General features: G+C 41.8%; 2 protein-coding genes across 3 annotated transcripts in view; one reads left to right on the top strand and one right to left on the bottom strand.

The window, feature by feature from the left end:
* Positions 1–17,503, bottom strand: part of LOC144085478 (solute carrier family 22 member 23-like) — an 81,592-nt gene that overhangs the window by 29,274 nt on the left and 34,815 nt on the right. For both annotated transcript variants that reach the window (XM_077614793.1, XM_077614794.1), the window contains one exon: positions 8,775–8,878. In XM_077614793.1, the coding sequence (XP_077470919.1) occupies positions 8,775–8,795 (21 nt within the window). In that variant the 5' untranslated portion in view covers positions 8,796–8,878. The remainder of the gene's footprint in view (positions 1–8,774; positions 8,879–17,503) is intronic.
* Positions 1,050–17,329, top strand: dspa (desmoplakin a). Its single transcript, XM_077614789.1, has 24 exons — positions 1,050–1,491; positions 2,873–2,957; positions 3,488–3,606; positions 3,686–3,830; positions 5,201–5,326; positions 5,440–5,499; positions 5,579–5,746; positions 5,811–5,915; positions 6,063–6,158; positions 6,253–6,378; positions 7,624–7,782; positions 8,029–8,183; positions 8,262–8,388; positions 8,461–8,647; positions 8,741–8,928; positions 9,009–9,190; positions 9,277–9,415; positions 9,879–10,072; positions 10,170–10,332; positions 10,421–10,504; positions 10,619–10,726; positions 11,026–11,124; positions 11,202–13,016; positions 13,652–17,329. Exons 1-24 carry the CDS (start codon positions 1,220–1,222, stop codon positions 16,838–16,840), a joined length of 8,091 nt encoding a protein of 2,696 aa, XP_077470915.1. The 5' UTR covers positions 1,050–1,219; the 3' UTR covers positions 16,841–17,329.

Genomic DNA, 17,503 nt, shown 5'->3' on the forward strand with positions numbered 1-17,503 from the left:
TAGCACAATAATCCAAAGATTGGGTGCTAATAGTTGAAGCAGAATGTGAATGAACAAGAACAAATGGAGCAATGGAAGTTTTAAACATGTAGGAACATGCAACTTGTGCTGTAAAATGGAGCCTGAGCAACACTTTTGCAGATAGTTCTAGTATAATCCAAAGGCAAGCCAATCAGGAGAAAGAGGCAACCAGCAAGCAACTATCTGATTGAATACTATGGTGCAGGGGTAGGGAACCTATGGCTCGAAAGCCACATGTGGCTCTTATAATGGGTGCATATGGCTCTGAGCTAAAATATGGAAACCAGTGGTGAGAGAGCTGAGTCCCGAACGCACCAATAGGAACGTCACGTCGGGACTGTGTCATTGATTTCATTGATACTCATTGAACTCATTGATATTCATTGATTAGCAACAGTGTAACAACGTTGTCAAAAGAATTCAGAGACTTTTTGTACTTTAAAAGTGACAAAGTGAGAGGAAACCGGAGTACCTGGAGAAAACCCACGCAAACTCCACACAGTGAGGAGCCACCTGGGATCGAACCCTCCACCCCAGAACTGTGAGGCCGACACGCCAACCACTCTTTCACTGAGCCGGAGGATTTATTGAATTTAAATAAATATATATGTATATGTTGTGGAGGCTATCCTATTTGATTTTGAGGAGTAAGGCCGGTTACAACAAGGGCCAATCAGAGTCAGTCTGTATTTGGTTTGATGATTTAAAATTGGTGGACCTGTTTACTATTGTGCAGGGAAAATATTTTTATTGTATTTGTCAAATGTGATCCAGTGCTTTTACTTTAACTTTGACCTGGAGCTTCTAGTCATAACAAATAGATTCAAGGTGTTCCAAATGTGAAAATGCAAGGCACCACATAATTCCCTCACTCATCAAAATTTGTACTCGCAGTCAGTTGTTCACTCCCATGGCAGTGAGAGAGTGCTCTTCTCTTTTCCTGGCTGCGAGAGTGAGTGTTTCGTAAACACTCACACACACTCAAAAGGTGTGGTTTCTCACCAACCCAAAAGCGAGGAGCTTCCGCCTATTCACAGCAGACCAAACCCTGCCCACCAGGAGACGGCCACAGGGGGGACAAGGTCGCACGGTCTTTCCGAGAAATACTCAAACATTTCTGGCATTCTTTAAAAATCCCCTAACCCCTTGAGGACAAAAAAAAAAGTTTAACTGACCCATCGCCCCACTTCTGGCCGAAATGAGCATGTTTGGCGGCTCCACGTCCAGGTTGGCGTCTATGGGCCAGCGGAGTAATTCTCGACCGGACTTGTCATCGTCCAGCTTCAGGAATGAAGTATTCGTGTCCGGGAATGGCCACCAAGGAGGGGAGTTTCAGGTGGGAGACGGCGGCGGCTACACGTACAAAACGTCCTACTCCAGATCCTCCATGCACGGCGGTGGGAACACCGGCGGACGGAAAATGCAAGTTAGCATGGGGTCTGGTGGGGGCGGCGGAGGTGGTTTTGTAAGGTAAGTCCTTCCATCAATACCTGCTGCTTTTCATCGATCACACACAACAACAAGTGGATGTGTTTAAAATATCATTATACTGCGTGCGATGTGGTTAAAAGGCTAAAACAAGTTTATAGATAAAGTCAAATTTGAAAGAAAAAAATTATGGCTCTTTTGGCAAATTTGCTGAAATAGCATTATGCAAAAGAAATCCTTATCGTGATCGGTACTTTGTTTCCATGAAATTCTGTTGCTGAACATTGCGAGCAAAAGAGGAAATACTTGGAACGCCCCTCCCTAATTTCCCCTATCCTGCGTTCTGGATGATCCCGTAAGACCTTTGGACGAATACAAACTGTAGTTTGATCTTATCATTAAAAGACCTTCTTTGTTGATGTTATTATAAATGTATAGATTTTATTTATACGTATGAAATCAAGTGAAGTCAAATTCCGCACATCAAACGATCATCAATGATATACTTGTGATAATAACCCTGTTAGGAATAGTGCATAAACCCATTGCTTATTACACAAGTACTGCAATAACAAAAATCGCAAAACTCCATGAATTATGCTTTAATCTTTCTAATATTAAAATGTGACCTCAAATGTAATCCGTAGAGTGTAGAAGCTTTTACTTTTTCTCTTTTGCAGTACTATTTCCTTATATATTCAGTGGTAGTACTTCCAAAGTGGTGCAATTCGTTGCCGAAAACAAATTCTGGCTTGGTTAGATGTGAATCCAAAGATAAAGCATTGCCATTATGAGACTTCAGTAACTGAAGCTTAAGCATAAAACCTTAAAAGCTTTCACCAAAGTGTTTTTCATGAATATTTAAATGTAAATCATTTCATATCAGCTTTATTGAATAGTAGTTTTTAACTTTACTCTATACTTGTATTTTGATTAAAACTTTAAAAACATCTATAATAGCCTTAATAATAATGTTATACTAATACTATTTGTTTGATGGTGACCTCCTTATGGTTTTCGTCTTTACATTATTTTCTGGCTGTTTTGTTAAATTTATTGCTGTTGTGCATGAGTGTGAAAATTAACTTATTTGACAACTGTTGTATTTGCTTAAAATAAAATAACACGAGTCTTGTTGGTGTATCTATGCCAGCCTCGCATAGTGAAGAGCAAAACAATTAAATTCTCTTCCACTAGATGGCAAATAACATGCATGGGGGATTTTGTGATTTTTTTTCCTCCAAAATATGAAATACAGTTTGTCATGTAGGCTCAAAAAAGGTAGACAAACACAGATCTATCTTAAGTCAGCAATATAACCACATAGCTTTAAAGCTTTTAGAATGAGCCATTTGTTTGTCAACCTGTTATAATCAAGTTGTCATGACAAGATGGGAGTATTTATTGCTTTCTCGCATTACAGTATGGAGGACATGCAGGAAAAAGTAACGCAGCTGAAAACCATGAGTCAGGAGTACCTGCTAAGGGCAAAAATGATCCTCCAGAGTGTAAGTTGCATCTCATTTGCTTGAAAAAAAATTGGTCGGTTGTTGACTGCGTGACACTAATAAGATGATTATTGACATACCAAATAGAATAGAATAGGGTGGCCCATCGGCTTGAGTGGTTATGACCTCAACCTCACAGCTCTAGGGTCCTGGGTTCAAAACCAGGTCGGTCCACCAGTGTGGAGTTTGCATGTTCTCCCTGGGCCTGCGTGGGTTTTCCCCGGGTACTCCGGTTTCCTCCTAAATTCCAAAAAACATGCATGCTAGGCTGATTGGACACTCTAAATTGCCCCTAGGTATGAGTGTGAGCGTGAATGGATGCCCGTCTCCTCGTGCTCTGCGATCGGCTGGGCATCAATTCAGGGTGTCCCCCGCCTCTGGCCCGAAGTTGGCTGGGATAGGCTCCAGCACCCCCTGCTACCCTAGTGAGGATAAAGCGGTTCAGAAAATGAATGAATGAAAAAATATATAATAATGGTGATTGCTAGAAAGCACCGAACGCAACTCACATTTATTCATCGATGTGGCAGGGTGGTCCACGCGCGGAGGCCGACAAGATGCTGATGCTAGCGGGTGACCATATAGAGCTGTTAAGGACGTGCGGCATGGATCTCCAGCAGATGCGCATACCCAACGACGTATTTGCCAGGTGAGACAGAAGTTTGCTATTCTTACTTGATGACTTGGACTTACTCGGCAATAATGAACATTTAATTGTAATCTTGCAGTGTAAACCAGCTGGAGCACATGCATGACGGTATCCAACAACTAATGGGCACGATGACCATCAAACAGAACTCGGCTGGTAGTTTGGGTGCAGCAGAGGGCGGTAGGGTCTTCAAAGATGCCATGGCCTGGATTAGCCAGCAGAAAGTAAGATAATAAAATATGGTTTGGGGACCTTTAGAAATTTAATCATATATAGAAGGCAGGGGATGCAGGAACACAGTGCAATATGGCTTGTCAATTACAAGGCATTTCAATATTTTTCCCAATTTATATTTTGTTTACCTCTCCTCTGTTTATCTTTGGAACATTTATTTAATTGCTTTATGTGTGTGTGTGTGTTTGGGGAGTCAAGAACAAATTAATATGATCATATTGTTGGATCTGGGTGCTAAGAAACTAGTACATGTGAGCTGAGGAAGTTCATTTTGACAAAAGCAACATTTTGCTGTCAATCTGTAAAAAATTCTAAACCTTTTTCATTTAAAGGGCATCAAATATTTTGTGAATTTTGCCATGGTTATTGCCATGTATACAGACGATCCTAAACACTAATGAGATGTGAATGTGTTTTCTTTTATAACATGGCCTTGTTGCAACACGTTTGACGTTTTGGCATCACCAGGTTGAAGTTGCTCAAGCTGTTTGAATAATTGCATGTCTAAGACTAGGAAGAGGGGGAATAAGGTGTTCATTCACCATTACTCCTCTCTCCTATCACTCCTGACCTGCTAGTAACTGAAACCATATTGACACACTGCCAAAACCCGATCTGCCGGTCACTGAGGCCTGAGAGTGAAACAATGACGTGGAAGGGGGTTGAGGTTGATGAGGGAGTGTGGCTTCGTGTGGGGGGGGGGACGAAAAGAAGAGTAAACGTATGTGAAATTTGACACTCATCAGTCAGATGTCAGAGACTCTGGGCAGGTCCACACATTTATGGGAAAATGTCCTCCTGACCTTTTCTAGGCTCTGCAGTCCAAATCTCAGCCCCCACACTCTTGTAAAAACCTTAAAAATTCTATTTACTGGCACTAATGTGACAACTGATCCGATTTGACTGCCTTTAACTGGAGTTTTTTGTGGTGCTGGTGAAAGGCCGTCGTCATGTGTGGCTTCAGTTCAGTAAGCACGGAAGAAGGGAGTGGTGGGCGAACAAAGGCTTGAAAGAAAAGCGAGCGTAGAAAAAAAATGGGAGTAAAGTGCAGGGACAGGCAGAGGTTGTTCTTATCAAAAGACCAGGGCTGAACAAAGAGGGACATAGTTGGAATAGTTTCCTTCTTATAAATGGATGTTAGATTGGCATATGAGGCCATCTAGAGGACAAAGAAGATAATGCTAGGCTTGAATTTGGAGTTCTGCTTCATGACTGCCCATAGCTTCCCTAATGTTCAAGTGTGTTGGTTCTGCTTTAATACAGTTTAGTAGCACATTATTGGAAATTATGAAATGACAAACAAGGAGATGCGTAAATTTCATTGTCTAAAAAAAGGTACTAATTTAACATTTGGTTCCAGCGAATGATTCAGACAGCTCCGTGGGGGGATGACTCGGCCACCATCGACAAACAAATTATGAGCCACAACAAATTCCACAGCACTATTCAAAGGAGCCAGGAGGTAGACCGTGCTCGAGACGAACTGGTAATTAGCCACATTTATCTCCACTTTACTGTAATCTTTTTTGTATCTGTTGTCTCAAAAATCCTCTCAAGTGAACTTGTGTAAAAATAAAAAGTAATGTAAATCATCTTTAGGGAATGAGGGGTGACAAGCCCAACCTTTACGTTATTGAACAAGAATGGGACAGTCTGCAGGTAGGAAAAAAATAAAACCACTATGCACCAGGAATTTCTAGTTAAATTGAGCTTTCATTTACCGTGCATTTGATCTTAGAAAATGTCCCACAGTCGAGTGAATCAGTTGCGTGAGCTGCAGAGCATCATCGAAGAGATCTCCCGTGCCATCATGTGGGTGAACGAGAAAGAAGAGGAAGAGCTGGTCTTTGACTGGGGAGACAAAAACATTGAACAGTACATCCCCAAGAAGCAAGAGAGCTACTCTGTAAGTTTGCAGTCATCCTGCCACCCCTTCGTATTCGTCCTTTACCATTTTTTCCCCCACACAGAGGCTCATGAAAGATCTAGAGGAGAAGGAGAAAGACCTAAACAAGCTGAAGGTGAAATCAGATGGCCTACTAAGCAACAACCATCCAGCCTCGGACAAGATTGAGGTGAGTTGAGCGATCAGGTCAATTAGTGGATGTACGTAGTTACATACTAGTTTGTTTAAAAACAACATCAATTTAAAGATTTTACATTTGAAGTCAGTAATACATAAGTTTTTCACAGCTGTACTAACGTGTATGTCTTGCCCTCAGGCATACATGGACACCTTACAAACCCAGTGGAGCTGGCTTCTCCAGATTACCAAGTGTATTCATGTTCATTTGAAGGAGAATGCTGCCTACAGCCAAGTAAGCACTAATTAGTCCTGCATTGGAACGGCACCAGATTGGGTTCATAATACAATATATGGTCAAAAGTAACTTTTTGCTTAATTCTTCTTAGTTTTTCAAAGAGGCAAATGAGACCTACGAGAAGCTGAAGAAGGACCGTGATAACATTCAGACCAAATTCACATGCAACAAGAACACCCAACTGGAAAATCTTATGGAGCTCCTAAAACACTTGGAGGTACCACAAATCCTATAATATGGAATTTACTCATGCATTTAGACAAATGCCATGTTAAGAACTTGATTTTGAATACGTTATAAATTTTAGATCGTTTTACCAGTCAAGGGTCATCTTACCTTGGGGTACAGACTAGTACTGATCTGAAGAAATGGAATAAAACAACAACAAAGTTTCTCTCTGTTCCTCTGACAAAGTGCTCATAATGGTCACAAAAAAACAAAACAAAAAAGCAAGCCCACTTCCTAATAAAATGAGTACAAATACAAACACACTGATAGGTTCATTAATAGATATACTTTAACAAAAGGAAAGACATCAAAGCACATAATCCAGCGTTAACTTGCAAGTGAGAATCCATCCTGACTCGTCCTCGTCACAGATTATTCTAAAGAAAGACCTCCTCTCCTGTCCATTTAGTTGCATTAGAATCAAAACAATTAAGGTTATCTTATTCAAAACAATTACATAAGCGCTAACCGAATAACACAATTAAGGTCAAAGAACAACTGCAACAACAATTGCATATCAGGTATTCAGAACTACAATTAAGGTCGGCAACCAAAAACAACTGCATAAGAATTTAAACAAGCAAGCCTCCATTCAGCAAAACAATTCCATATTAGGTGAACCGAGCAACACAATTTTAAAACAATCAGCGAGTATTTTCGGAGGTTGATTCGATAACCATCTGCTGAAGAATTCCAAGTCAAAACAATTTAAGAGTCCTTCACAGATCTTCATTGTGAATTTGCGACTGGGTAAAGGGTCGAGGTTTTAATCCGAGTCAACAGTCCTCGGAGCCAGGGACTGGGTGAGATGTCAAGTCTATAGTCCTCGGATCAGGGCAAAACAATTAAACGTCCTCTGAGCCAGCTGCAGGGGGAAGTGTCCTTTGGTAACAATTATACTAAGCGTTTTTCAAGCTTATAATGATTAATATTTCACATATACATATAATGATTAATATTCCACATATAATGATTAATATTTCAAGCACATTTATAATAGTACCCAAAATAACCCCAACACACATTTTCTTCTGTTTTCTTTGAAAAAGAAACAAGTCAGAAAATGACATCATCCAAACCTAAATTTGCAGTCCTATTTGAACTAAATTGCGACAATTAGCTTCAGTAAATTGTTGCTAAAATTACATTGGGGATTAGTAGATAACATACGTAAATACCACATGCTCATTTAAATCGTTTTTGATTAGAGCACATTTTTTTTTACTGTCCACAGAAAGAGAAGGAGCGCATAATGGAGAACAAGAGACAGGTACAAAGCCTGGTCAACAAGTCCAAGACTATTGTAAGGCTGAAACCACGGAACCCTGAGGAGCCGACAACAGGCGGCAACCCCATCATGGTCCAAGCTTTGTGTGACTTCAAGCAGGACCAGGTGAGTCCTCAGAGTGCAATATGCTACACTTGCTAATTTGAGAGGATATTCAAACCATCCCCTACTATGTAACACAAACTAACAAATATGAAATGTTTGGTAAAATTTCCCATCAGAAATAACCACTAATTTAGTCAGTATAGTGACATATTTGAACAAATCCAAAATACTTTTACTAAGAACTTTAATCTAAGATATGGACTTGAAATATTTTGTTTTGAATGGGTTTTATTTCTGTTTTGACAGAAAGGGATACTGAAAGGGAACGAGGGTATACTGAAAGACAACACGCAGCGCAGCAAGTGGCTTGTGACGGGACCAGGTGGTCTGGACATGTTGATTCCTTCTGTGTGTCTGTTGATCCCACCTCCAAACCCCCTCAGCATCGGCCTCGCCAAGAAGTAAGAGTAGTAGTAGGATTGCACACTATTGATATGTCACAAATACACATGAATTCCTACGATTACTCTGTTCCTCAGGAATGAGCAGTATTATGAGGCCATTCTGGGCATCTGGAATCAGTTGTATATTAACATCAAGAGCCTCATCTCTTGGCAGTACTGCCTCAAAGACGTCAACTACATCAACTCTCTAACCTTTTCTATGGTAATATTATAATATTGACAACAATTGAAGTCTGATTTTGCTCATAATCCTATGTCGTCATTTGCCCGGCAGATATCTAAAATGCGTCCCGAGGAGTACCGCAGCATCATCAAAAGACTGGAGACCCACTACCAAGAGTTTCTGCGTACCAGTCAAAGTTCTGATCTTTTTGGAGAAGATGATAAAATCACCATCCAGAACCACTTTGATAAAGCCCAGAACCATTACGATACCTTGGTTATCCAGCTAACTGGCTACAGTGAGTTGTTCAATTTACTTTAACTGATCTAGCCCTTTTTTAAAAAAAACTTTCAAGTCCCTTTTTAAAATGCTTTTTTTTTTTGCTTTGAAGATGAACCCAAGCCGGAAACTAAACCTGCACCTACCAAAATCCACGCACTCAGCATCGCACTGCTCAGCAGTCTTCAGTTGCTTCGGCAGAGATTAGAACTGGCCGAGTCTGGACTCACCGGCCATCTACACATTTGCTCTGGGGAAAACAGTTTGAAAGACTGCTTGGTTCACATTGAACAACTTCAGGCATGTCATTCACAAAATATGATGGTGCCGAATAGAGTAGTCTTGCTGAATTTAATGTGTTGTACAACATTGATGTCCAGATTGTGCACCAAAATTTGGACTCCATTCATGACGAATACCTGCGACTGAGAGAGAAGATTATTAAGCAGTTGGAAGGGATTCCTCCGGACTGTGAGCAAGCCAAGTTTCTGCGTTCAGAGCTGGAAATCATCAGCCAGAAACTGGGTGGTCTGCAGGGGCTCTACTCAGCTTACATCCAAAGGTGCCTAGTATTCCTTTTTGCAATACTATACCATACATTAATTTTTAATGCTATTTAAATGGCTGATGTCACATGGTTGTTAACAGATTGTCGGCGCTCAAGTCCTTGCTCGAGTCACTTCTGCAGGTTGAAGACATTGTCAAAGTCAACGAGGCCCGTCTGACGGAAAAAGAAACCACCTCGCTGGACATGCGTGAGCTGGGAAACTACCAGAGTACTTTGAAGGTTTATAAACATTTTGTCTTCCTTTGCAACATTAATTATTCGGGATATTAACAATCAATTAGAAAGTTGTTGTTTTTTATGCCCAATGTTTGAAACTGTAGTTTCTGTGCTAATGTAAAATTGAGCAGAAAAATGCTGTCAGAAAATTTTATATAGCCAAGGCACACATTATTTGCGTTAAGCCAAAATGTCTAACATATTTACTATTGAAATGTTGAACATACTTGCCAGTTCACACATGGGAGTGTTTTTTTTTTACACACATTGATCAATATAAAGTGTTGAAAATGGCTAACAATTGATCCCTTGCAATATGCAATGTAATAGATTATGCGACCTTTGTTTGAATACTAGCTGAGGCACAAAATTTTACAAGAAAACCATGTTTCTTCATGTATAGGCCACATTGAGTATTATACATTTTATTTCTAAAGATGTCAAATGTCAATATTCTCTCTTTTAGCAAATGAAAATCGAGCTAGACCACAAAAAAGACTTGCTGACCTCTATTGAGTCTGAGCTGGCCAAAGCAGTTCAATGGAACGGTCAAGTCTCAGAGTCCTTCCACAGGTGCGATGTGGACTTGTCCAAATACGCAGAGCTTGTAGGTCAGCTTTCTGACCGCTGGCGCCGCATCCAAAGTCAAATTGACACCCGGTTAGTACATTGTCACATCTCATTATTGTGTTGCTTCTGGTAACACATTTTAAAAATATCCCATCATCCTTCCTCCTCCTACGCTTTCCTCTTTCAGATTGTGGGATTTGGAGAAGCATGAAAAGCAGCTGACAAATTACCAGCAGAAAAGCGTTTCCATGGACCAGTGGATAAACAATGCCCGGAAGCGCCAGGACACCCTTCAGAGTGTTAAATTCACTAACATCCAGATGGTGATGGACTACCTAAACCAGCAGAAGGCATGTTTCCACCGTTGTTTACTTATTTGCACGTATCTACTGTGAACTGGAAAAGTGTCATTTATAATTTAATATACCATCCCCCCAGATACTTTATGGTGAAATTAAAGGAAAGAAGGACAATGTTGAGGATGTCCAGAAAGATTCAGACACATGCGCTGGCTGCATTAAGGTTGGTTAGGTTTAAACACTCTAGCCCCTCCAAAAAAGGATTCTCAGCATAACACAATGCCTTAAGCACAAATAAACAACCTTATCTTCTTCCCCCTTTCTTCACATTTTTCAGGACTATGAGCTGCAGCTGGCTTCTTACAGTTCTGGCCTAGAAACACTCCTTAATATTCCAATCAAGAGAACCATGCTGAAGTCCCCCGCTACTGTTATCAGACAAGAGGTATGTTTTTAAGGTTATTTAGTCAGTGCATTAATACACTGCTCGCTTTAAATGCTTTTGTAAAAGATAAGGAGAGCCCCCACAATATTGAAGGTGCTTTTACTTTTTATACAATATTATTTCTACAGTATGTTTCATAACCTGTGATGTCATTGTCAAGACAATTTTGTTGAAAGTGTTTCTTCACAAAATAAAATATTAAATCAATTGGCACCTTTGTAGGCCTCCACCCCCCAAGTAACCAGGTAGAATTCTTTACTATACAGGAAAGCTCATTCTGTAATTTTACTTCCTATCAGGCTTCTGACCTCCAGTCCCACTATATCGAGCTCCTTACTCGCTCAGGTGACTACTACAAGTTTCTTGGGGAGTTGTTGAAGAACATGGAAGAGCTGAAGGTAAAATTGGATACTATTCAGTATGTTGGACAAAAGATAAAATATCATAGTGACCTAAAAGAGTTGTCCATTCACAGATTAGAAACACCAGGATTGAGCTGCTGGAAGAGGAACTAAGGCGCCTCAAGGAGCAGCTCGGAGATAGTGGCGGGAAAAATAAGTCTCTGGAGGATGCCTTGGCCCGCCTCAAGCTAGAACTCAGCCAGTCAAAAGACCAGCTCATTTCTCAAGAAGAAGTGAAGAGATCCTGGTTAGTAAAAGTGTCTACTGCCAAGGAGACCCTAGAAGGTACCCAGGGTCAGATCCAAGATTTGACTGACCAGCTCAACCGCATTAAGTACCAGCTGGAGGAAGAAAAGAGGAAAAAACGACTTGCAGAAGAGCGCTACACCAGCCAACAAGAAGAGTATGAGGGGACTGTCCGCCGCAGACAGAAAGAGCTGGATGAACTAAACTGGCTCAAGATTGAGCTGGAAAAGACTGTCAAGGATAAGGAACGAGAACTTGAGAGGCTGAAGATACTGCTGGAGGAGGAGGCGGCACTACGCCGCAATGCCGAATCAGATATTTCAAAGGTAAGAACACAGTGCACCCAGGAGATCAATCAACTTAAGCAAACATATGAGACCCAGATCCACGTGACCAAGACCACCATCCTGAAAGCCTCGCAGCGGAAGGAAGAGGACTCGGAAGAGCTGAGGCGGCAGTACGAGAAGCTCACTGGAGAGAAGAGAGGTCTTGAAGATGAGCTCCGGAGACTCAAACTCTCCATCTCCCATGCTGAAGAGCAGAAAAACAGAGCAGAAATAGAGACCAACCAGCAGAAGAATTCATTGACTCAAGAGACAAGGATGCGGAGTGAGCTGGAGGTGCAAATCAGGACGATCACTCAACTGAGATCTGAGGATGAGTTCAAGCTAAAGGAAGCTAACAAAAATATTCAGGAAAAAGGTCGTCAGATCAGCATGCTCACACGAGAGGTAGAAGAGGAAGGAAAGAAGAGGAGGGCCTTGGAATTGGAAATCAACGCGCTACGGCAATCTGAGGCAGAGCTAAAAGCGAAGAACGATTCCTTCCTGGAGACGATTAACAAATTAAAATTGTCTGAGAAGGAGATCCGTATCACCCGGGTGGAATTAGAGAAGCAGACAAGTGACCGAAACAAGGCAGAGCAAAGTGCTGTCAGGCTCCAGAGCCGTATTCGGGAACTACAATGCTCTCTGGATGCCACGGCAGCAGAGGTGGAGAAGCAAAAGAAGGCAACGCAAGAAGAGTTCACGCGTAGAAAGAGGCTGGAGTCAGAGCTAGAAAGGGTGACGCTATCTTGCAAAGAATACACCACCACTATCACAAGCCTCAAGTCAATGCATCTCCAAGTGTCAAACAAAGAAACAAAATATGAACAAGATCTCAAAGCCCTTCAGGAAGCTTGGGACAAGAGCCTCAGGGAGCACAAAGTTACCAAAGACGAACTGGCTGCTGTAACAGCCGAGCTGAAGGCAGTGAAACAGAAGCTTCACCATGATCAACTCCAGATTGTGGAACTAACTCAGCGCAGTGAAAGTTTGTACAAAACCATCGAGGACAAAACCCACCATCTTAACAATTGCACAGTTGAAATGGAACGTCTGAAGGTTCTGAAAGACAACCTGACGAAGGAGAAACTGAGGTTGGAGGATGAGTTAAGGATTCTTAGGCAGGAAAGGGATCAGCTGAGGCTAAGCAGGGATGCCATCGATGGCGAAAATGTATCTCAGATTTCAGCCTTGCATGTCCAACTTCAGAGTAGTAACAAGAGGACAGCCGAGCTCCAGGCTCTCATCAACGACCTGACCAAGGAGAGAGAAAAGCTAATGGTCGAAATAGACAAATTCCAAAAGCAGTCCTTTGAGGTATTTTTGTTTGCACTGAAGGATTGCCTCTGCATCATTTCACTTTTTCCATTTTCTGCACATGCATGAACAATAATAGAGATTCAGGACTAAACATAAAGTATTTGTGCTTTACTATCAAACACACGATGTCAGTATTTGATTCCTGCTGCTTCTCAGAATTGCATGTGCTTTTAACTATCACCAGTCACAGAATGCAACTTATACTACCAGAGGTGGGAAATTTGAGTCAGTAAATTCTAACTTGAGACTTAATTGCAATTTTGACACATTGTCTGTGACTTACTCCCACCTCTGATGTATACTTATACGCATAGTATTGTTACAGTAGATGCTTGGAACCCATTCTAAGAGGCAGTTCCTTTTGTTCAGAGCTTAAATGCATTTTAATCAAATATGACAATTACGCTATGCATTCATTTAAGTTTCAGTTCTTTTTCCTATTTGAATTTGCATATTTTGGTGAATGTGTATACACTATACACACAATTCTATGCAATTTTTCTTAGAATTTTAAGATGAATCAATCAATCACGGAAGTTTGTCTGTCCACTGTAACTGTAGTTCACGTAGTTGCTTTTTATGTCAGCTGCTCTTTGCTCATTTAACTTTCTTGTTTGCTCATTTGTCCACAGACATCCAGAATGGTGCACGAGTCTCAAAGCAAGTACAGTGTGGTGTTGCTTGAGAGAGATGATTTGCTTTCGAAGCTCAAGTTGCTGGAACAGGACAAACTCCGTCAGAAGCGCCTTGAAGACGAACTGTCCCGAATCAAACACTCTCTGGAAACTGAGCTTCGCAATAAGCAGCGTTTGATCGACGAGAAAAATAATGTGCTAAAGGATTTCAACCTTTTGAAGAGCCAGTATGAGCTGAAAGAGACTCAGCTCAGGCAGTGGGAGTTGGATAGGTCCAAGACAGATCAAGATAGGTCAGGTCTAAAGAATGAGATTGAGAGGTTGATGAGAGAGCTGAGAACTGTTGAGGAACGTTACAAGAGCAGGCTGATGAGCTCTGAGAAGGAGGTGACAGAACTTTCTAACAAGAGAGATATTCTGCTAAGGGAGATAGAAAAGTTACAGAGAAGGCCGAGTACGTTGAGCAGACAGACGCAGACAGATATGAAGATTGCAACAATTGACCCTTCTAAGCTTGTATTTGATGGGGTACGCCGCAAAGTCACAGCCCACCAGCTATGTGACTGCGGTATCATCAGCAAGGCGACTCTAGAACTGCTGTTGCAAGGGAAAAAGACAGTTGACGAGGTAGCCGTTGAGATCCAGGTGAATCTAAAGGGTACTGGCATTATTGCCGGCATGACAACAGGTTGTCAAGGGAAAATCCCATTCACCGAAGCCAAAAACAAAAATCTCCTCAGCCCAGAGAGTGCACGTATGTTGTTGGAGGCCCAAGCAGCAACAGGCTACATAGCAGACCCTGCTTTTAATGACAAGATGCCTGTGGATACTGCTTGTTCCAGAGGGATCGTGGACACACAAGACAGAGACATCTTAGTGAAAGCTGAAGCTGCAAGTGTTGGTTTCAAAGATCCTTACACAGGTAAAGTGCTATCTGTAGGCCAGGCTTGCAAACAAGGCCGCATCGACAAGGAGACAACACTCCGCTTGCTCCAAGCTCAGGAGTCTGTTGGAGGCATATTGGACCCCGTTCTGAGTGTGTTCCTGCCAAAAGATTTGGCCCTGGATCGCAATCTTATTGACGAGGAGCTCTACAGGGCTTTGGACAGAAAACCCGCAATTTATATTGATCCTACAACAGAAGAAAAGATAAGTTATAGTGACCTTAGGGGAAAGTGTATTGTGGAACCTGTCCATGGTTTACTCTTGCTTCATGGCCAAGAAAAGTCCATGACCGTAAAGGGGATTCGTGGACCAGTCCATGTGACAGACCTGGTGAAATCTGGATTGCTTGACGAAAAAGATATGATAAAGCTGAAAAAAGGGGAACTCACTCCTCGAGATATTGAGAAGAAGCTAAAGTCTTACCTTTACGGATCCACCTGTATCGCAGGGATCTATGATGAGGCCAATGACAGAATATGGCCTTTTTATCAAGCAATGAAGGAAGGTCTGCTTATGAGGGGAACCACTTTAGAGCTTCTTGAAGCCCAAGCTGCATCTGGCTTCATTGTTGACCCGGTCAACAATATCTTCTTGACAGTAGATGAGGCCACACAGAGAGGTCTTATAGGAAAAGAATTTAAGAATAAATTGCTATCAGCAGAAAGAGCAGTCACTGGATACGAAGACCCTTCAACAGTAAAGAAAATCTCCCTTTTTGAGGCTATTGAAAAAGGTCTTATTGAGAGAGGCCATGGAATCCGTCTTCTTGAGGCTCAGATTGCCAGCGGTGGGATTATTGACCCGGTAAAAAGCCATCGCATCAATGTCTCAGTTGCTTACAAACGAGGATATTTTGATGAGGAGATGAATGAAATACTATCCTATGAAGGGGATGACACAAAGGGGTTCTTTGACCCTAACACAAAGGAGAACTTAACCTATATCCAGCTGAAGGAGAGGTGCATTACTGATCCAAAGACTGGCCTTGTACTCCTCCCTCTTAAAGACAAGACGAAAGCTCAAACATTACAAGAGAGTCGAAGCAACGTCCTCCGCAAGAGGCGTGTAGTGATTGTTGACCCAGACACCGATCTGGAGATGTCCGTAAGGGAGGCCTATCACCGTGAGTTGATCGACTACGACACCTTTCTGGACTTGTCAGAACAGGAATGTGAATGGGAAGAAATCACCATCAAGGGATCAGACGGCTCTACACGCTTGGTGATAGTCGATAGAAAAACGGGAACCCAGTATGACATACAGGACTCCTTGGAACGTGGCATTGTTGACCAGAACACGCTGGATAAGTATCGGGAAGGAAAATTAACATTGACCCAGTTTGCTGACCATGTATCTAGCAGAAGCAGCAGCAGCGAGATGACAATTACAGCCAGCAGTGCTGAAGATGTGATTACTTGCACCAGTCCCACCCAGGCTAGACCGTCCTCTCCTACCGTTCGTAAACGCTTTGACAGTATTTCCATTACAGTCTCTCCCCCTGAGATGTTTGATGACCAGAGCCCGGTGGCTGCCATTTTTGACACCGAGACTATGGAGAAAATAACCATTCCCGAAGCACACCGAAGAGGCATAGTGGATACCCTTACAGCACAGAGGCTCCTGGAGGCTCAGGCATGCACTGGAGGAATCATCAATCCCGCAACTGGCCAGAGGCTAACGCTGAATGACGCTGTCCATCAGTGTGTCCTCGACGAAGCCATGGCCAATAAGCTGAAGGCCTCACAGAAAGCTTACATGGGTTTTGAGGATGTAAAAACTAAGAGAAAGATGTCCGCAGCAGAGGCAGTGAAAGAGACATGGCTACCTTACGAGGCTGGGCAACGGTTCCTGGAGTTTCAACACTTGACCGGAGGCCTGGTAGATCCTAGCACTGGACAACGCATTACCATGGAGGAGGCCATCCGCAAAAGTTGGTTGGATGGGCTTGGAGCGCAGAAACTTCAAGATACCCGTAACTATCCAAAAAACCTGACCTGTCCCAAGACCAAACTGAAGATCTCCTACAAGGAAGCCATGGATGGCTGCATGGTGGAAGAGAGCAATGGTATGAAGATGCTGCAGGCCTCCTCAGTGTCATCAAAGGGACTCAGCAGCCCCTACAATGTCTCCAACCCAAGTTCTCGGTCTGGATCCAGAAGTGGATCTCGGAGAGGCAGTGTAGATTATACATCGACGTACAACTACTCCTTCTCATCCAACAGTACAGGTGCCACCTACTAATTCTCCTTACTAGTCCAGATTCAAACAACCTGCCATTAGTAAAGCTTTATATTTTTAACAACAATGTTTAACATTTTTCAAAGGGTTTTCTGGTATATAAGGGATGTTTTAAAAATTGAACATGATTCTGTATGTGGATGAGTATCTTGTGGCTGTGTTTTTTTCCTTTTTTTAACATAGTATGCTTACTATAATTCACTGCCTTGCATAAATGAATATTTTGTAATAGCTTATTTTAATATATGGCTTTTTTAGGGCAGTCCGGTTTGAAAATGTTTTTTTCAGTTTTGTTCCTTCTTTGTCTTGTATAACAGTTTGTTGGAATGTGTGTTTCGATGTGTTTTATCCTTAAAGCAAAAAAACATTAATATTCAATTGCTATAGTGCATTTATGCATTGACTTGGTAAAGTACTGATCAGGATTTGAAAATACTACTGCCACTATATTTTACTAAAAGTGACTGGAAAAGAATAAAGGCCTTATTTCCATTTTTCGATTCTTGTGTATTCATTTCAAAGTCGCTGATGGTAGTGGAGTGGTATGGCCTCTCGTATGTAAAGTTGCACACACTGCAAAGGACAGCAACATTTTCTCAGATTTTCTTTCAAGATTTATTATTTAGATTCAATATTTAGTTCCGAATTACACATTTGTTTAACACT

This window comes from Stigmatopora argus, chromosome 12 (assembly GCF_051989625.1).
Source record: "Stigmatopora argus isolate UIUO_Sarg chromosome 12, RoL_Sarg_1.0, whole genome shotgun sequence".
In the NCBI taxonomy this organism is placed as follows: Eukaryota; Metazoa; Chordata; class Actinopteri; order Syngnathiformes; family Syngnathidae; genus Stigmatopora; species Stigmatopora argus.